General features: G+C 42.8%; 1 protein-coding gene across 29 annotated transcripts in view; it reads left to right on the top strand.

The window, feature by feature from the left end:
* Window positions 1-20,247, top strand: part of OBSCN (obscurin, cytoskeletal calmodulin and titin-interacting RhoGEF) — a 462,171-nt gene that overhangs the window by 406,095 nt on the left and 35,829 nt on the right. For all 29 annotated transcript variants that reach the window (XM_075588062.1, XM_075588043.1, XM_075588055.1 and 26 more), the window contains 7 exons: window positions 3,030-3,090; window positions 6,197-6,274; window positions 7,911-8,083; window positions 8,344-8,370; window positions 14,283-14,435; window positions 15,673-15,718; window positions 16,307-16,384. In XM_075588062.1, coding sequence (XP_075444177.1) covers window positions 3,030-3,090; window positions 6,197-6,274; window positions 7,911-8,083; window positions 8,344-8,370; window positions 14,283-14,435; window positions 15,673-15,718; window positions 16,307-16,384 — 616 coding nt within the window. The remainder of the gene's footprint in view (window positions 1-3,029; window positions 3,091-6,196; window positions 6,275-7,910; window positions 8,084-8,343; window positions 8,371-14,282; window positions 14,436-15,672; window positions 15,719-16,306; window positions 16,385-20,247) is intronic.

Here is a 20,247-nt window from a genome sequence, read left to right as displayed (position 1 = left end):
AACGTCCTTCGGTTATTCAGGTGACCCGCTGGCCACAGGTTCCCCAGGAAAGACTCACCCAGTTTGTTGGTTTTATGTCATGCAGGGTGACCAACACAGATTAACAAAGAAAGGATAAGACAGTGCAGGTTTTTAAAGTAATATGCCTTGACCGCCCTTGCCACAGATGACCCACGGCGGGTTTAGACAGTCCAGACTTTCTAACAAATGTGAGATAGCTACTTTTCTACAGTTTTCCAAGGCTCAGATTGACACTTGACATGAGTGGCATTATCTGAGGAAAGGACTGTGTTCAGTGTCAGATTTCCTATTAGGCCCAGGCCTAAGGCGGGAACATTTGGGGACGGCAAAAATTTCCGCCCCCATGTAATTTTTCTACGTTTTCCGGCCTCTGGGACCTAATGGGAAGGTACCTGCCTGCGTCAGTCACCTCCTTTCTGCCGCGCTCCTGCTCTTTTGGAATCCCAGCCTCAACTGAGGCTGCGGAGGTCCAGTTGCCATGGCGTCAAATGACGTCATAAAGTTGCGTTTCCATGGCAACACGCCACCATGTGACATCAGGGTGACGGCCCGTCGTTTGACGCTGGGATTCCAAAGGAGAAGGTGGGTGTCAGAAAGGACGGGCACGTACCTAATGTAGGGGCGGAACATTTTGAAATCCGCCATTGGCTGTGTCCCCGAACCGTAATTATTCTATCTGTTCCAAGCATGGAGTAAAACCTTTTTTACAATTCAATCTGTGCACCTCCATCTTCTTTTGCTGTACTATACAGTACTTATGCCTCTATTTGAAATATTAGGGATTCTATGGGTTATTTTGCACCAGGATCAAACTCTTATTAAGACTCGGACATTTGGAGTGCCTCTGTGCACCTGTATATTGCCAATACATTTTTTGTTCCATTTAATATCGATTGACAATCCAAATAAGTGTAGTTGTGTTGCAGATTGTGATACCATTTAACGGACCAACAAGAAAGTTCTACATAGATGAAAGGATAGTGTACAGAGCCTTTCCAAACATCCCGCCTGCTCTTCTAGTGTAATCAAGAAGAGCAAGACCTCTGGGGAACGTCGTATGGCAAACCCACAGATTAAGAGCGCTACCACCAGTGTAAGTGACATAATACGATATTAATATTTAGTGAATATATGATAAATTAGGGACTAGTGTAATATAAAAAAAAAAGAGCAATCAATATGCACATAAAATATAATATATTACAAATGGATGATGGAATCATCTTGGGATAATGTTTGCAGCTCCAACCGAGAACAGACTGTATGTACCAGTCCTCTATACCGAATATCTTCCTTAGGTTGTGGGGAGCGCAAGAATAATATAAATAGTGAAGTAGGTTTTAGAACCATAAAGTGTCTGAAAAATACAATAAGATGCACTCACATGGGGAAAAGGCAAATACAGCGTTTGGAATACTCCTAAAGCTGGGACTTATTCGTCTATCTTCTTTCCTGGCTCTTCGGATATTGGCTCAGAGATAAGAAAAGCGTGGCATGGTGTAGTGTAGTATGTTGCATCATGCCCGGAAATGTGGAGGGATAGATACTTCTCCACTGGGCGATCCACTCACATTCACTGCCCGCTCCAAGGGACTCAACGCGTTTCGCCGGCTAGGCTTGCTCAGGAGTCACCTGTCCATCGGCATTTCCGAAAGTGACATCAGATGCCAGTGAGAGTTGGTTTGCGGAGGTCCGAACAGAGAGTCAGCTGATTTCGGCTGCAGACCCGACACTGCGTTGCACCAACGCTCATTTTAAACTTGCCAAATGTGAGAGAAATACCTTGTAGAGCTACTGTACTACAGTACAATATACCTTTGTTACAACATAGTACACCATGCTATGCTTTTTTGCCTCATCTCTGAGCCAGTATCCGAAGAGCCAGGAAAGAAGACGCACAAGTCCCAGCTTTAGGAGTAGACCAAGCGCCGTATTTGTCTTTACCCCATGTGAGTGCATTTTATTGTATTTTTCCCACGTTTTATGGTTCTAAAACCTTCTTCGCTATAGATATATTTTTCTAAAATTTCCTTTGGGTTTGATCTATCTATGCTCCTCACACCTTATAGAATATTATTATCGTTTATTTGTGCGGCGCTAACACATTCCGCAGTGTGGTACAATGGGAGTTATGTATGTAGCACCTGTGTCCCCCCTACGGGAGATGCGGTTGCTACATGGGTGTGCTCTGATGCTGTTAGCTCACCTCTGGTCTTACAGGAGGTCTGAGGTCTCCGCTGGTGGTGTAATTGAGCAGCAACAGGACAGGGTTTTCCTTCTTAGGGTGCAGCGCCTCCATCCCATGAGGCAGAATTGGCCCCCACAGGCACATACTCTCTCCAGCAAAACACGGAGACTCTTGTTGGTACAACTGGTCTTTATTCCTCCTCCACAGTTCCTGGAGCAGACCCCAAGGGCTTGAGGCCCCAAGAGCCCCTCCTTAGCACCCTCAACCCCCGACGGGGCAAGGGGAAACACTGCCACTCCACTGAGGGAGGGAAGACACACACACAATTTGGTGGAGTGGCAGCTTTTATACCCAGAGGAGTGGCTTGTAACCCTGCCCCATAACAGGCACCAATCGGTACCCTCCCCAGGTATGACACTCCAAACTGCTGGTAGGCCTGCCCCTGGATATGACAACATTATAGCTATCCAGGCTGCAACCGCAGGCTAGCCCTGTGCAGGAGTTTAACCCCAACACTGCCTGTACCTCTCAGAACTACTGTATTGTCTCTTTTGCAAAGCGCTGTGTACACTGCAGGCACTATATAAATGAAGATATCCATGCGGATGTCTGAGGACACTGTTTGCTTTATTAGAAATGATTACAAAAGACACGATCGAGAAAAGACAGCAACAGAACACACATCAGAAGTCACCGTCACATTTCCATGGAAACCCCACACACATGTTCTTTATCGGCGTGCCCTCTTCCGAGTCTCCTACGGCATATGAAATTTTTTTATATTTGAAAAGCCTTTGTTATCCTGAAAATGAATCGTTAGATGTTGCGGTGAAGAGCTGCTCGACCGTTTATTCCGGAGAAACACTGTCACGGAAAAAGAGGTGGGATGTCTGGTGACTCAGTGCACAATGTTACCTTTCTGAGTTTTAAACATGGTATATCTGTCCCTGGACCACATAACAAGGTTTTCTATGTATTCGTTACATTTTCAATTAGGATTAAACTTCAGGCAGAAGGTTATTTTCTTTTATGCTCAATCCTGCTCCTACTCGATCCACAATCTCCCACATATTTTATACGTACCATACATAGAACACTCATTGACTTGGATTGTTTTCCAAGCATTTCCGAATTAGTCACCCAATATGTATCACAAATATTGCATTCTCCCAAAGTTAATCAAACAATTCAACTTACAATTTATGTTTCAAATGCATATATATATATATATATATAATCTCACACACAGAGTTGGTGCCGCAATCAAAACCATCCCCCATAGATCAAAATAAATCACTAGGCCAGATGTAGGGGTTAAATTTACCCTCTGGCGGTGCTAACAACCCAATATGATATACGAACACAAAAAGAAAAAGAGGGTTTGTTGAAAGCACACAAAAAATATGTGAAAGTACAAAATGGATTTTATTAGCAATACAAAACACAAAAATAATATTAAAATATACCTAACACATACTAAATGAACACTGCTGAACCAAAGAATACACAATAAAAATGTAGAGACCCAAACTATGTAACATGCAAAATACATAGGTATGATAATGCAGATCCAGGGGGAAATAATTTCCCCTGGAAATGCAATGGAGATCGGCCGATCAGCAATACATGATAATACAAATGACTGAAAAAAAACAATATCTACACAAACCCAAGTAAACACAGAAAAAAGAGCAACAATGAAAATATAATGAATGAATACTCTAGATGCTGTGTAGCCAGAAGGTGGTGGCTAAACCCTGGCAGTTATAATAAAGAGCCAGAGAAAGACAGAAAATAAATGTCTATAATATGCAGAGGTGGGGTCCCCTCAAAGACTAAAATGGAAACAATGAGTCAGCAGAGAAAACAAGGGAGAAAAACATGAGAAAATAACTCCCTAATGCCACAGCTAGGTGTAACTGATATAAGCGGTGGCAGACAAAAATGATAGTGTCCCAAAGGCTACCGTGGAGCAAGGAAATGTCCAGATACTTGCTATGACGCTGCACCAGACATCCAAAGGAGAAGGGGAGTCCAAGACAGAGTAAGTAAGAGGCAATGCAAACCCCCGGCATCCCGCTCACTGTTAGCATCAGGCAGCAATCATACAGCAGTAACAGAGACCGGACAAAACAGCATCAGCAGTAAAGCTCCAAACAAGGAGATGGTCAGCACGGTGCAGCGGTGGGACACAGGAAAGTGAGTGGTATAGATACTCACTTTCCTTTTTCTATACCACTCACTTTCCTGTGTCCCACCGCTGCACCGTGCTGACCATCTCCTTGTTTGGAGCTTTACGGCTGATGCTGTTTTGTCCGGTCTCTGTTACTGCTGTATGATTGCTGCCTGATGCTAACAGTGAGCGGGATGCCGGGGGTTTGCATTGCCTCTTACTTACCTCTGTCTTGGACTCCCCTTCTCCTTTGGATGTCTGGTGCAGCGTCATAGCAAGTATCTGGACATTTCCTTGCTCCACGGTAGCCTTTGGGACACTATCATTTTTGTCTGCCACAGCTTATATCAGTTACACCTAGCTGTGGCATTAGGGAGTTATTTTCTCATGTTTTTCTCCCTTGTTTTCTCCGCTGACTCATTGTTTCCATTTTAGTCTTTGAGGGGACCCCACCTCTGCATATTTTAGACATTTATTTTCTGTCTTTCTCTGGCTCTTTATTATAACTGCCGGGGTTTAGCCACCGCCTTCTGGCTACACAGCATCTAGGGCTTTCATTCATTATATTTTCATTGTTGCTCTTTTTTCTGTGTTTACTTGGGTTTGTGTAGATATTGGTTTTTTTCAGTCATTTGTATTATCATGTGTTGCTGATCGGCCGATCTCCATTGCATTTCCAGGGGAAATTATTTTCCTCTGGATCTGCATTATCATACCTATGCATTTTGCATGTTACATATTTTGGTTTTCTACATTTTTATTGTGTATTCTTTGGTTCAGCAGTGTTCATTTAGTATGTGTTAGGTATATTTTAATATTATTTTTGTGTTTTGTATTGCTAATAAAATCCATTTTGTACTTTCACATATTTTTTGTGTGCTTTCAACAAACCCTCTTTTTCTTTTTGTGTTCGTATATATATATATATATTGAAACCTTTTTTACAATAATCCACTATTTTTATTTCTAGCTTTTTCCTTTACGTTATTATATCTTATTAAGCAGCATTGCACCTTTTTTAACCTGCTGAGTAGGTTGTATAGTCCTTGTTCATATTAATTGACGCACTCATAATGCCAATATTTACCCTGGCTCTTACATACATTGGGGCTCAGTCTCGTAGCTCTGAAGGTGTCCATTCCGAACCACACGGTTTGACATGTTCAGAAGTAGCAGAATGAAATGTGAGGGAAAAAAAACCTATTCTCTATTGCGAACCGCTTCTTCTAAACCGCTTCTATAAAAGTGACAAACCGCCCGGTTTAATAGACAAAATGCCCGGATTGTACGCGCTTTACAAGCGGAAAGTCCTGAGGTGGTGCTAACTCCCCAGTCTGACTTACTGTATGGGCTTTACTCTCTCAGACAAACCCATATCTCAGGCTCTGGATGTAACTCTCAATACCAATCTCGCCAGGCTTTTTTGACAAACTGATCGGATTGGCAGAGCCAGACTGAAACCTTCAGGGTCAGTGTTCCTTATGGAATGTATGTGTAATGTGGTTGAGGAGACCTAACTCATAATAAGCGACCGCAGCTCGTTACAAAAACTCACCTATATTGAAGATATAAGATGTTCACACCAAGGGGCTTATTCTGTAAGGTGTTATAAGCGCAGACGACGTGCTGTTGCATGAAAAGCCCCATTAATGTCATTGGGACATTTCATGCATTAGCCCGTTATCTGCGCTCAACACACCTTACACAATACGCCCCTAAAGGAGTCGACTCTGAGCTTGATGTAAAACACTCCCAATATATACTGATATGTGACATTATTTATCATTTAGATTGTGTTTTTTGTCCATCCACAGGTGAAATTGTATATCCGACAGCTTGTTGACGCGGTTGGATATCTCCATGAAAAGAATATCCTTCACTTGGATATTAAGGTAAATCCCTCGTTAACACCTTACGTTCGCCTGACGCGTTCTTACAAAACAACTGGGAATATCTGCTGAAATACGTGTAAACTGGGCATTGGAAAGGGGGGGGAGTCGCAGGACAACTGGGGGGCCCAATGGATGTCACAGGCCGGGTCAACGTAAGCTCTGCAGCTCAGGTGGGTGAGGGCGGCCAGGACAACACTTTAGTCCTGGGCCCCGGGAAAACAATTTGGCTCCTCTGCTTGCAAATAGGTTGAAAAAGCTGGTCTAGGACATTTGGTTGCCGCAGTTTTGCCGCGACCAAATCTCCTCCGGTGTTTAGCCGCCACTCACCTCGCCTGAAGGACCTCTCTTCCCCGGCCGCGTCACCACCAAGGTAAGTCCCTACCCTTACCCCTTACTCTATAAAACCCCTAATCTTAACCCCTAACACTAATGTTACCCCTACCCTAAAAACCTTGACCCCTTACCCTTTAAAACCGCTAATCGTAACGCCACGCCAGACCCTACAAACCTTAACCGCGTACCCTAAAACCCCTTACCCTGACCCCTTATTCTAAACACCTTACCCTAATCCCCTTACTTCTAAATGAACCCTTAAATGAACTTACATTAGCAAACGTGTCCGGCGGCCGAGTACCCAGAAGCGGGATGGCTGCGCAGAGGACCCCTCTGCGGCCCAACGCTGGCGGAGACTTGGTCGCGGTGAGCCGGTCGCGTCCAAACGTGCGATTCCGTGAGCGAGCCGAGTTTCGGCAGTGGTTTTGGTCTTGGTATTAACGTTATGTTTGTTAGGCTTTGTAATATCTTTTAATGAACAACACAATAATATTTTAAGTTTTTTCCTACGTTCCACGCCTTCTATTCTGTAAGGTCTGGAAGACGCGTGTACATGATCAGTACATCTACTATACATATGTTAAAAACCATCATGTACGGTCAATATAAGGTAAGCTCTCGCGAGAAGGGCCCTCGTTACATTTTGTGTCAGTTTGCCCTTGTTTGTCCTTATCTGGTATGTCATTTTGTACCCCAAACCCCCCCCCCCTCCCCCATTGTACCGCGCAGCGGTATATGTTGGTGCTTTACAAATAAACGATGATAATAATAATTATTATATAGCCATAAAGTGAAGCACAGCACGGATCCTAGCAGGGCTGAGGAAGCGGTCACTATTAAAATGTTACAAATGAAAAGGTGCGCTCAGGAGTAGGCTTACAAACAGTATTATCGGCTGATATTTGAATGTCACTAGGGGATATACAATCCCTGGTCCAAAGCTTGTAACACACTTAGATGGGTTCTGGGGGAAGATATACTGTATTCTTACCTCCTATTATGAACCCAAAGATGAGTGGTGCTTGTAATGGCCGTACACGCCGCAGTCCGCTTGCTCTGTAGCCGTGTGGATTCCTCACAACCCCTTCAGCCGCGTGCTTCCTGGATTGGAATAATAGCATAGAGAAGCCAACAAGCGATCTGGAGCAGCAGCAGCGAGAATGGCACGGGAGAGCAGCGCGGTAAAGCCAGGGTTCCTGTGCCACGCTTTGATGTCATTCTCACTGCTGCTGCCCCGGGTCGCTTTTTGGTCTCTCTATACTGTTAAAATGTTGCAGTAACTTTCCCGTTCCTGTTTCCACAGCCTTCTAATATTCTGATGGTGCATCCAGACGAGGACGGCATCAAGCTCTGCGATTTTGGGTTTGCCCAAAAGCTAAGCCCCTCGGAGCTGCAGTACAGCAGATACGGCTCCCCGGAGTTTGTCCCTCCAGAAATTGCCCGTCAGTCTCCTGTGTCTAAAGCTTCCGATATATGGTAATTATATCTCAGCTACTTTTAAACATAAACGTTATTCTTGGGTAAAAAATATCGGCATCTAAATATATTGGCTTCTAAGAGAATGACACAGTCTTGCTGGTACTGTATGTTGCATTGAGCCAATATTGCGGTCTCCGGAGAGCTTGTTCGACCCCCAATGTTTGTTCACTTCTAAAAACGTTGCACCGCCGCGCCACGTTATATATGAATAATGCAGGGAGTGCTGATCAATTATTTCTTCTTGCAATGTTTTGTAGGCCTATTGGGGTGACCAGCTATTTATGGTGAGTAATCTTTGCTGTCTGTTTTGAGTTTATTTTTACTGTAATCATTTTTCTTAAATATTCTAAGGAAGTAAATAATAATAGCAGAGGAACACAAAACTGTTGCCTGTTGCCCATAAATGCAAATAACAGACTATGGAACCCAGAGGGCATAAAGTATACACGTTTTCCTGGAGTTGTACACATACTGGTATATGCAGTATGATGGCAGCAACAAACGTGCAGTCCAAATGTTACAGGGCTCCATGTTAAAATGGACTACAAGTAAAGAGTGACACACTGTGTGCTCATTTGCATGCCATTACCCAGAATCCCTGGCTGCAGTGGAAGCACTGTGTGCTAAGAGATAATGGGGAAGGGCAGGGTTTGCAGACCTGTCTGAGACGTGCGCATGTGCTCACAAGTAGGATTTTCATTTGCAGTCCAGATGTTGCAGACTTTGGCGTACCCAAAGCCACAGGAAGAAACCAGAAAGGTGTTGTGATTGTGATCTGCTCTGCCTGAAAGGGCCACATGATGCAGGACTTAGAAGGATTCTCTGCACCATGTATTTCTATTAAAGACAGACTTGCAGTAATTGGGGTCAAAAATAGGTGTTAGTCTATTTACAAACATCTCCAAACCCAAGTCAATATTGGAGCACCGAGCAGAACCATGTTGAAAGCATATTTTGTTCCTTTAATAAATGGGGTGATTTTGTAGCTTAATTTTGACCTAGCTTTGCAGCCTTGACTTTGATAAATAGATATCTTAGAGCACTGGTTTCCAACCTTTTTGTGGTTAAGGAACCCTATAATTATATTGTGAAATTCTGCAGAACCCCAACCCTCTCAAATAGTGCGGCTGAGATCAGAAGCATTGTAAGGCACCCCAACCCTCTCTAATAGCGCGTCTGAGATCAGAAGCATTGTAAGGCACCTCAACCTTCTCTAATAGCACGTCTGAGATCAGATGCATTGTAAGGAACCCCAACCCTCTCTAATAGCGCGTCTGAGATCAGATGCATTGTAAGGAACCCCAACCCTGTCTAATAGCACGTCTGAGATCAGATGTATTGCACAGAAAGTATGAGGGAAAGGGGGGGGGGGTGGAATGAGCGCGTCTTGGACAAATGTGAATAACAATAAGTGACAAAGTGTTATAAATATAACAACAGTGCAGAAACTTCAAATGTGAATAATGTGATTAACCTTCACCAACCCTTGGTGAAATAAGGTAATATAAAAATACAACATGAAGTGTAGCAGCTCAACACCCTCAAAAAGCGACTGGTCTGTGTCCCAATGGTTGGCAATTTCTTTTCTTCTGTGTGAGGAGGAGTGCGCCTCCTCACACAGAAGTATTGTACAGAACCCTAACGCTCTCTAATAGTGCTTCTGAGATCAGATACATTGTTAGGAATGACAACCCTCTCTAATAGCGTGTCTGAGATCAGATGCATTGTAAGGAACCCCTACCCTCTCTAATAGTGCGTCTGAGATCAGATGAATTGTAAGGAACCCCAACCCCCTCTAATAACTCGTCTGAGATTAGATGCATTGTAAGGAACCCCAACCCTCTCTAATAACTCGTCTGAGATCAGATGCATTGTAAGGAACCCCAACCCTCTCTAATAGCGCATCTGAGATCAGATGTATTATAAGGAACCCCAACCCTCTCTAATAGCGCGTCTGAGATCTGACTCACTGTAAGGAACCTCAACCCTCTCTAATAGCGTGTCTGATATAACATGCATTGTAAGGAACCCCAACCCTCTCTAATAGCGTGTCTGATATAACATGCATTGTAAGGAACCCCAACCCTCTCTAATAGTGCGTCTGAGATCAGATGTATTGTAAGTAACCCCAACTATCTCTAATAGCATTGTCTCCACAAATCACAAACTGGTGCACGTGAGTCAAAATTGGAGCAAAGTATCTTGATACATAGGACGTTCAAAGGGCAAAGGTTCCCCCTCCGCAAAACTGGGCAAAACTAGCACAAAATAATTATACCAGTCTTATCACACAAAGAACTCCAATTCCTTTTCTTTTTATAAATATGGTGCTGTTTTGGGGGTTAATTCAAAGGGACCTTGTACTAAAATGTTATATTTAGGGATTTTAGGTTTTAAAGAAGCAATCCATGCCATCAATATTTTTGGTCGCCTCCCCCCTACCTGTTGGTTTGATGCAGGGGGTCTCCAGAACAGAACCCCGTTCATTTCAGCTCCGAGGACCCCCTGCTTCCAGAGATCCTCACCTCCATGGGCATCTTCATATATACCGCTTCATTTGTTGTTGTTAATTGACACATCCCGTCATGTTGAATACCTGATTTGATACAATTTAAATTGAAACAGAATGAGGTATATTTATTTTTACTTAGAACTAGTGCTAGTAAATATCAATCATTAGTGTAATATTATTTGTACTTGGAACTAGTGCTAGTAAATATCAATCATTAGTGTAATATTATTTTTACTTAGAACTAGTGCTAGTAAATATCAGTCATTAGTATAATATTATTTTTACTTAGAACTAGTGCTAATAAATATCAGTCATCAGTGTAATATTATTTTTACTTAGAACTAGTGCTAGTAAATATCAGTCATCAGTGTAATATTATTTGTACTTAGAACTAGTGCTAGTAAATATCAGTCATTTTAGTGTAATATTATTTTTACTTGGAACTAGTGCTAGTAAATATCAATCATTAGTGTAATATTATTTGTACTTAGAACTAGTGCTAGTAAATATCAATCATCAGTGTAATTTTATGTTTAATAGCTGTGAAAATAATACATTTTGCTAATTAAATGAAACACCTGCTGCGGTAAATAAAGTTTTTGTTGGTACATAGAAACTTAATTCTGCGCTAGCACCATGAACAGACGTTTTACGTTCCCTGCCGAGTTGCACTTGGCGGGCGTTTTTGACGCGCCTTGTGCTTTTTTATTGGAGCACAGATACGTTCCTTTTTAGCACATATCATTACCACAAGTACACCTGGCGTTGTTCATTTATGTGTGCCCAAAAAAATGAAAAAATAGCTTTATGCCGCCGCTGGTGCAGATTGAGAGATGTCAGATTAGTAAGTAGGCGCACACGTCAAACTGAACTTGTGCTTTCTATGCGACATTTGTGTGGCAAAAAGCCATTTCCAACTCTCTGTACATATACGCCACAAGGGGCACAGAATGAACATTTCTCTGTCCCAGTTTTGCTCTTGATCAATCTCCCCTAAAACATGTTCTATAGGTGATGTTCGCACATTGCACTTACATAATGCAGTCACTTATACATGTTAGACATTACAACAGTTGGCATATTAGTAAATTCTTAGATACAAATTGTGTCCAATAATCAATAGCTGTGAATTTCCAGCTCATCAATAACTGCTCCTTTCAATGGGTTGCAATATATTTACTTTGGTTGCATCTGAATACACAGTTTAAAAAAAACAACTAGGATTTAAGCTCAGTAAATACCGGGGTCCATCAGGAAGTATTTTGCATCACTTAATTAATTCAATGAAATGCAGTTGACCCTCAATGCAAAAACAAATAGCACAGGGATTCGTTTGTGTGATACATCTTGTACTGCAAAGCTATGAATAATTTATAGTGAAGATTATTAAATGATAGGAAGCCAATGTACGGATACACTACACAACATGGGATGGACAACAACGTTCAAATTCAATCCAGACCTCATATGAATTCCTGTTTCTTCCGAAACGTTTGAAGCTTGTTCTGCTCAGGGAGAAGGGAGACATGGAAACCAGTGTTGGCTCCTGCCAATAATTATACTGGCGAACTCTCAGCTGGCAAAATGCCTCTCAGCTCTCTCCAAACACTGAAATAGAAACCCCAGCTAAGAGAAGCACTCTGCTAGTGTTATTACCTTGGGTTAGAAATGAGGTGGGTGGTCTCTAGCAAAGAAACTCAACATTGCAGACATGGTTAGGGTTCCAGATGGGAGAATCCATCCAAATCCATTTCCTGTAATTTTGCAGATGTTACCCCCCAAAATCCGTTTCGCGGTGTAAAATCCAAAAACGGATTTGGCCGGTTTCAATCCGCGCGGATTCATCCAAAAAAAACGCCATTGGATACAACCCGTGAATGGATTTGTGGAATCCAATCCACGGATTCAGCGATCCGATGCGCGGATTCTTAAGTGTCTTAAGTTAATGGCAATGAAAAAATCCACAAAACGCAAATCGCCCTTTTAGAGATTGATCCGCTGAAATCCGCGGACCAAAGGATTAGTGTGACTGTACTCCACGGTTTAGCCGGTTCTTTCTCGGATTTTCATTAAACGTTCCGGTGTCCCGACAATTTTTCAAAATCTGTCAAATGTCCCCGTTTTTAGCTGTTTCCCTGTTCGGACTGACTTAAAACCGTAAAAAATAGACACGGCATGATCTTATGTGATCGATAAATATATTGGTAAACTCTAATTAGACAAATAAATTTGTAATTATTATTTTTAAGTGATGTCAATTGTTTTCTAAATTTTTTTTAATTCGTCACGTTTTCTACTTTTCGGGCTTCAGGTTTGAGCAGGTTGAAGGTGTATTAAGAAACTCAGAATCACTATAACGTATAGTGTGCTGCTATTATGGAAATTAGGTTTCGAGTGATTAAGCCTTATACAATGCACGTTTACGTGTAATTCATGTGTAAGATACATGAATGTGTGTGTAATGCACTGACACACGGGGTATTGTGAGCTGCAATCATTCTCAGTATCACTTTGAAACGGCTTCAAACCATGCCCACATGAATTTCAGGATTTACACGTTATGGTATCTGCGCTTTCCAATTCAGCACTTCACATCTGTTTTGGACGACAGAAGGTGCAGGACACGGTGTTAGTTAGAGCAAGATCAAGAAATACTCACTAATTAAAAAAAATAGCTGTGTTTACTAAGTGGTGCTATAGAACGCCACCCGGCAGTGGAAGACACCTTACAGTCACTTTATTCAGGTGGCTTACGGCAGCGGTTTAGGACGTTTGGTCCTGGCTGTTTTGCCACAACCAAATGGCCACCGGCACTGCCCTGCCGCTGGTAGCTTCCACCACCGGCCACTTCACTGTCGGCCGCTAACGTAAGGGCCTTACCCTAAAATCCCCTACCCTAAGCCCTTACCCTAAATCCCCTACCCTAAGTCCTTACCCTAACAGCTCCTACCCTAAGACCTTACCCTAAATCCCTTACGCTAAACCCTTACCCTAAATCCCCTACCCTAAATCCTTATCCTAAATCCCCTACCCTAAGCGTTTACCCTAAATCCCTTACCCTAAACCCTTACCCTAAATCCCCTACCCTAAGCGTTTACCCTAACATCCCCTACCCTAAGCCCTTACTTACCCTAAACTCTTACCCTAAATCCCTTACCCTAACACCCCTTACCCTAACACCCGCTTCCCTAAAACCTTACCCTAAAATCCCTTCCCCTAACCCCTTACCCTAACATCCACTACCCTAAGCCCTTACCCTAACACCCCCTTCCCTAAGACCTTACCCTAAAACCCCTACTCTAAACCCTTACCCTAATAACCCCTACACTAAGCGTTTACCCTAACAAAACCTACCCTAAGCCCTTACCCTAACATCCCCTACCCTAACCGCTAAAACCCCTTAAATGAACCCCCCTACCGTAACTGCAAACAAAGCCCTTAAATTAACCCCCCCCCTACCCTAAACCGTAATAAAACTTACCTTAGAAGTAGCCGGCGGCGTGGATTCCAGCGGCGGATCGGCTGCTGTGGCAGAGTGAGTTGTGGCCAGGTCCTTTCGGCTATTTGGTCACGGCAAAACGGCCGTGACCACATGTCCCTTTCCGTACGGCAGAGCATCGATTAGTAAATATGGGCTTAAATGTTGACTTTTCCCATTTCTGCCCTTTTGTTGGACACTTGTAGCTTGGTGTGCACATCCCCGTTTGCTGGTCAGAATGACTTGGAAACGCTGCTCAACGTACAGCAAGGGAACATCAGCTGGCATAGCGCGGAGTTCATTCGCTTGAGTGAAGAAGCAAAGGACTTCATGAGAAGAACAATCCAGATGTCTCCAGAGTAAGTTTGTTTCATGTATTTTTACGCAGAGATTAGATCAGGGCTGGCCAACTCCAGTCCTCAAGGGCCACCACCAGGTCAGGCTTTCAGGATATCCCTGCTTCAGCACAAATGGCTCAATCTGAGCCACTGATTAAACCATCTGTGCTGAAGCAGGGATTTCTTTAACACCTGACCTGTTTGTGGCCCCTGAGGACTGGAGTTGCCCAACCCTGCATTAGAGGCTAGAAAGACTAGATATGTTGGTACTGTACTGGACATTGAAGAATAGGATTACCTCTTTGAATGGTATAATCCACGCAAAAAAAAGAAGCTGGAATCACATGATGCCCTCTTCCAGATGTACCTTGGAGTTTAAGAAATAGATTTACAGTATCCAGGAAAAAGGCAAACTGGGATAATGTCCGTGGGACAAAGAAGCAGGGTTCTAAGACTGTAGGTTGAGTCTGGGACCAGGATAGCGCCCAGATTCAGAGAGGAATATGTAGATCAGTATCAGATAGCTCAGAGGAAGATGATCTCCGAGAAGAGAAAGAGTGGAGAACCTTCCTACGTAGGGGATGTAAGAGTGGCCTGTGGGGTTAGCTGTACTGTCTATCTGGACCAGAAACTCCATAAACGAGTCCTAGAAAACATTCATTACAATTCTATATTAATATGCCATCAGTTACCTTTGTAAGAATTACAGCGGAAGAAACACACGGCCCGTTGTATACATTCACTGATAACCACCAGCAATTCTACCCACTCACAACCAAGAACCAAGTGCAAACCCCACTACCAAGTTCTACTTCCGGGTGGGTCTAAATTGTGGTGGTTTTGCTGGTACTGTATATATATAGTTTTCTATTGCACGCTGGTTTTTACTATTTTCTCCCAAGAGAATGCCCATTCTCCTTTCACCTTGAGCTCCCAGAACATGCGCTTATCTTCTGTATGTATAGAGTGTGACCACTTATACTAACTGGTCCAAAAACATCATAAACAATGATTAGCACCAATTTGTGCTCAATGTGCAGAACACGACACACTCTTCTGATACAGAATATATATTAGTGTAAAGCTGTCATTACTTTTGAAATAAGATGACATGAATGAGGTTTTCGTATAGGGAGAAGTTACTTCATACTTCATCCTAAATGGTTTGCTTACGTGGGGGGCGCTGCTACGCATGGCACGTCATTATTTTATTATCTCCCCTGACGCGGTGCTACATGAATTTGTTTCTTGTTCTCAGAGCCCGGCCAAGTGCGATGGAATGCATCCAACATAGCTGGTTTCTGGTAAGACGTCCTCGTCCTTATGCTGCAAAATGTTACATCTATATAATTTCAGCTTCATTGATGGGAAAAAAACACAACTCTTTTCTGAGAGAGAGGCCTCCAGTGTTCTTTAGAGCAGGAATCCTTCTGCTGTCAGCATGTTATGCACCAAACTGTACCGTGCCAATGTCACTCTTACATGCGTGTCAGTTCTATGAGTGCCACTGATTTGCAGTCAGTCTTTAGCTGAAGCAGAGTCTCAGTGGTGGTACTTACTAAAGTCCCCCAAATGCAAAACTGTGGCAAACCAGAGCAAATAAAAAGCACCAGATTTATCAATGGAAAGGAATGCCATTGAAAGCCATTGGAGTTTTCCATTGATTATTCCGGTGTGATTCATTTGTTCTGGATTTGCACCCGTTTCGCAGGTGGGGGACTTTAGTGAATACCCCCCCATAGACACCAATAGCGTCTCACTGATATAAAACATGGCTTCTCCATTTAAAATGCATATTTTATAGTACAAGACTCACAAATCTCACTTTGGTTGACGTATCCGCCGTGATAAAACGTTATAAAGATCTGGGGGACGCTGTGTTTCTGTTTCAGGAGCTTTCCAGTTCAGAGAAACCCCAAACTATCAACACGAATAGCCTCAAATTCCTGGTAGCGCGAAGCAGGTGGCAGGTCAGTAGTGTACTAATCATTTTATTTGCCATTAATCACTATAGTAATGACCTTTACCTTAAGGTGCAGTTCTCACAAAAAGGACCTATTTTGAAAGTGGTTCCATTGTAATGTCTTTAAATTATTGTAGATTACCAAGATTTAAAAAGAAATAATAATAATGTTTTAAACATACCGGGTTGTGTATCAAGAAAGTGGTCCGGGCTGATGAATTTGCGTTAAAACCGTGTGTTTTTCTATATGACTGAAACACAACATGTTTTATGAAGAATATTTATCGTCCTGTAGAAATTGGCGCGGGCCACACTAGTATTCTGCGTTAAAAAAAATGACTTCCGACACGGGACGGAGGGAAAACCAATGCAGAAAGCCATCAAGAAGAGTAACGCACAGCCCACGTTTCTTAATACAGAGAGAGACCTGTGCTAACATGCAAATGTAACTCCAAGGAACGCTCCTCCCACTTACACCATAAATTCATCCGCTCGTGGCTGAGTGATGCAGACATACCTGATAATGGTGCAGGGACAATATTTATGTGGGACATAGGACTGGGATATTTGGGCTCGAAAACCAGGAGTCTGGGGACACAGGGCAGCCCCGGAGTAATTCAACCCGCGTACCGGCAAATGATGCCTGCACGCCGGGGAGAATTAGGTGACTACCGGTAACGTTGGCCCATGAACTCCTGCAAACAAACTAATTGCATTTCGACCCAAATATCCCACCTAAAACTTACACACAAGAAGCTTCACGTTTCTAGGGCAAGGGGAACATGTAAACAGGAAAATCAGGGGACACTTCATGTATAATCCCTGGCCCCTGGCTTATGGTGCTAGGTAGCTGCCAGGGACCCCACGATTTCAGGGGTAACCAGCTGGGCTTAACCTTTATTGTATAGCCTGGTTACCCCCTCCCGTCTCAGTGGTTAATACTATACTGTACTATCACTCCACGGCGAGTAAAAACTATACTCAATGTGGAAGTGGACCCCGCGTTCTGTGAAGAGCCTCATACTTACCTCACAGGTACTTGAACTGAGTGGAAAATACCACACGCGTCACTCCACAACGAGTACAAAAATGTGCTCAATGTGGCAGTGATTGCCGTGCCTCTTCTTAAAACCATTTAACTACTTCATAGATGGCTAAGGGAGCGGCACTTCACGATACCTGTAACAGAGGATAGATACCGCTGCTGCCTCTGTTATCCTCAACAGCTGATCATACCAGCTCAGGGAGGTCCCAGAGTTGAGAAACGACTTTGTTGCGGTCCAATGCCCCTATATATGATAGAGGTTAACAGTGCTTGTTCAAGACCAGCAGCAGATACTGTATGATCTATAAGTATTTTGGATCTGATTAAGCTAATCAAGAGAAGTTACTGTACAAAGCTAACTTATCCCCCCGCTATGAACAGAATGGTGCACTCAATGCGGGAGTGTATGGAAAATGAATGACAGCATTTGATGCCTAACATTTTCCAAGTCTCGCTGTCTGAAGTGGCTATATAGTAGCAGTCCCCCTGCTTGTTCTGTAAAGCAGGATTTTGCTGTCTCTGCACGAACCATTGTGGAAATAGATATCTTCTAGCACAGTTTGGAACAATCAACGGGTGATTTAACAACAGCCATTTCATGCACGTTCTGTATGAATAGTTGTCTGTAATAGCCCTATCTGACATTAATACGAACGGCTCTATCAGAACAAACAGCTACCAGTGGTTCTTTTTAACCTCATTAATATATGCCTCTCCATGACTCCACCATTTGAAGTGGCCACAATATGGCTGTTCGTTGTCTCCGTTTAAAATCCGAAGTGTGTTGCCTCACCACTAATTACTGTGGGAAACAATATTAAGCAGCACAGCCTACGAGCAATTCAATCAAAACCGACATTGATTGAGCTATAAACCTGCAAGATACTGTAGCCACCGGCTACCAGCCCAGTGGCCTGCAGGCTCTAACAGTGTGACCACCAACATAGGTGGTTGTGATAATATGAGACATTAAAAAATGGGATAAATAGATAAAAGTGTATACCAGCAATCGTTGTGTCCAGAAGCCCACAAGTCACTCAAACTGCAAGTTCAAAGATTGAATCCAGGAGTTGACTAAGCCTCGGATCCAACCCAGCGAATAACACATTTAACCGCTGGGCAGTCTTTCAAGTCTCAGAAATTAAAGCATTTCTAGCTTTTCTATTGTAAATTGTTGTACAGTGTCTGAGTTTTGTGTGTGCCAATATTCCCCCATTTATTTTACAATTTGAGTTTGAATAAAGTATTTTAAGTTTCCCACATCTTCAGTTTACATATCAGGGGTAGATGTATAGATAATCACCTGGCTTATACGGTGTTCCACTATTTAGCCAGCTATGTCGGCATCTGATAACTATAATCCTTTTACATATAGGAGCGTGCACTGTAAGGGGATCTTGGGTGTTGTTGCATCTCTAATAACAACACCAAAACCTTTTTTCTCTGTTCTAAACATAACCCTAGTGCTCCCCTACACTATCATATACCTGGCTGAGCTAGGAGGTGTTTCTCTTTTTGGTTTTGCACCTTTCGGTATTAAAGTTTCGTTGCCGTACTCTTGACCATTCCTCTAATCGACATAAATCATTATACATTTTGTTTACCTTCCCGAAGTGTTGCAGATCTTTGTGTCATCGGCAAGAAGTCTTGCTTTCCACTCCGGACTTTCTGTACTGTGATTAATAAAGATATTAATGAGGACCAGTCTCAGTAGGGATCCCCGACGTTCTCCATTGGTCACTTTCCCCACTTCTGAGTGTCTTCCATTTACCACTCCCTGCTGCCTATCCGTCAACCAATGTCTTAGCCAGTCAACCACCTTAGAATCCGATCCCCGGCTCTGAAACGTCTGTACCAGTCTTCTATGTGTCAAGGGGCTCACTAAAATCTAGGTAAATTACTGTTCCACCCTGATCTATTACCGTAATTACCCAGTTGAAAAATCAATCGGGTTTGTTTGACATAATCTTCCCCCAGTAAACCCATGCTACATTGGATCTTGTAAGTTGGTGGACTTTAGATATCCAACAATTCTGTCTTTCAGCAATGCTTCTATACATTACCCCACTACTGAGGTCAGGCTCACTGGCCTGTAATTACCTGTCTCCTCCCTACTTCTGTGAAGTGGGACTATTTTTGCTTTTCTCTAGTCATCTGGAATTATACCTGTCGATAGTGTCTTGTTAAATAGTTTTGTTAAAGGTGTTGCCAGCACACCCCTTGGTGCTTTTAATATCCTTGGATGTATCCCATCTGGCCCCATTGACCGGTCCACTTTCAGCTTTGAAAATTCAATTAGGATTGTATCCTCTGTATATACAGTAGACCTGTGGTCTATCTCCTTCACCTTGTTCTATATCTTTTAGCCCTCCTTCTATCTTCCCTGACTGGGCTATGTTCTCCTCTGGTTGGGCCTTTGCATGTCTGATTACTTGCTTAGCCTCCTTCTGCATGACCTGATGTAGTTCTCTATCTTCCATCTCCTTCGTATGTCTATATTTTCTAAAAGCTGCCTTTTTCTCCGTTACAATACCTGACACCTCCTTTGAGGACCATATTGGTTTCCTTTTCCTTATGTTTTTACTAAACTGCCTGACACAAAAGCTTTAAGTATTGCATTTTTTTTTTTAACTTCATTTTTATTAAAATGTTAAACTCTGACTTAAAAATATTCTCCAAAATATTAGCTAATAGTTTAAATAAAGTCCTCCTATCACTGGTTCATCCAGATCATGTGGGTTTTATCCCAGGAAGACAAGCTGTGGTCAATACCAGACGTATTATTGAGTTGGTGACATTAGCTACCAAAAATAATATACCATCAA

This window comes from Ascaphus truei, chromosome 2, assembly GCF_040206685.1.
Source record: "Ascaphus truei isolate aAscTru1 chromosome 2, aAscTru1.hap1, whole genome shotgun sequence".
In the NCBI taxonomy this organism is placed as follows: domain Eukaryota; kingdom Metazoa; phylum Chordata; class Amphibia; order Anura; family Ascaphidae; genus Ascaphus; species Ascaphus truei.
Note: the sequence above shows the minus strand (reverse complement) of the source record. Positions and strands in the feature narration are given on the sequence as shown.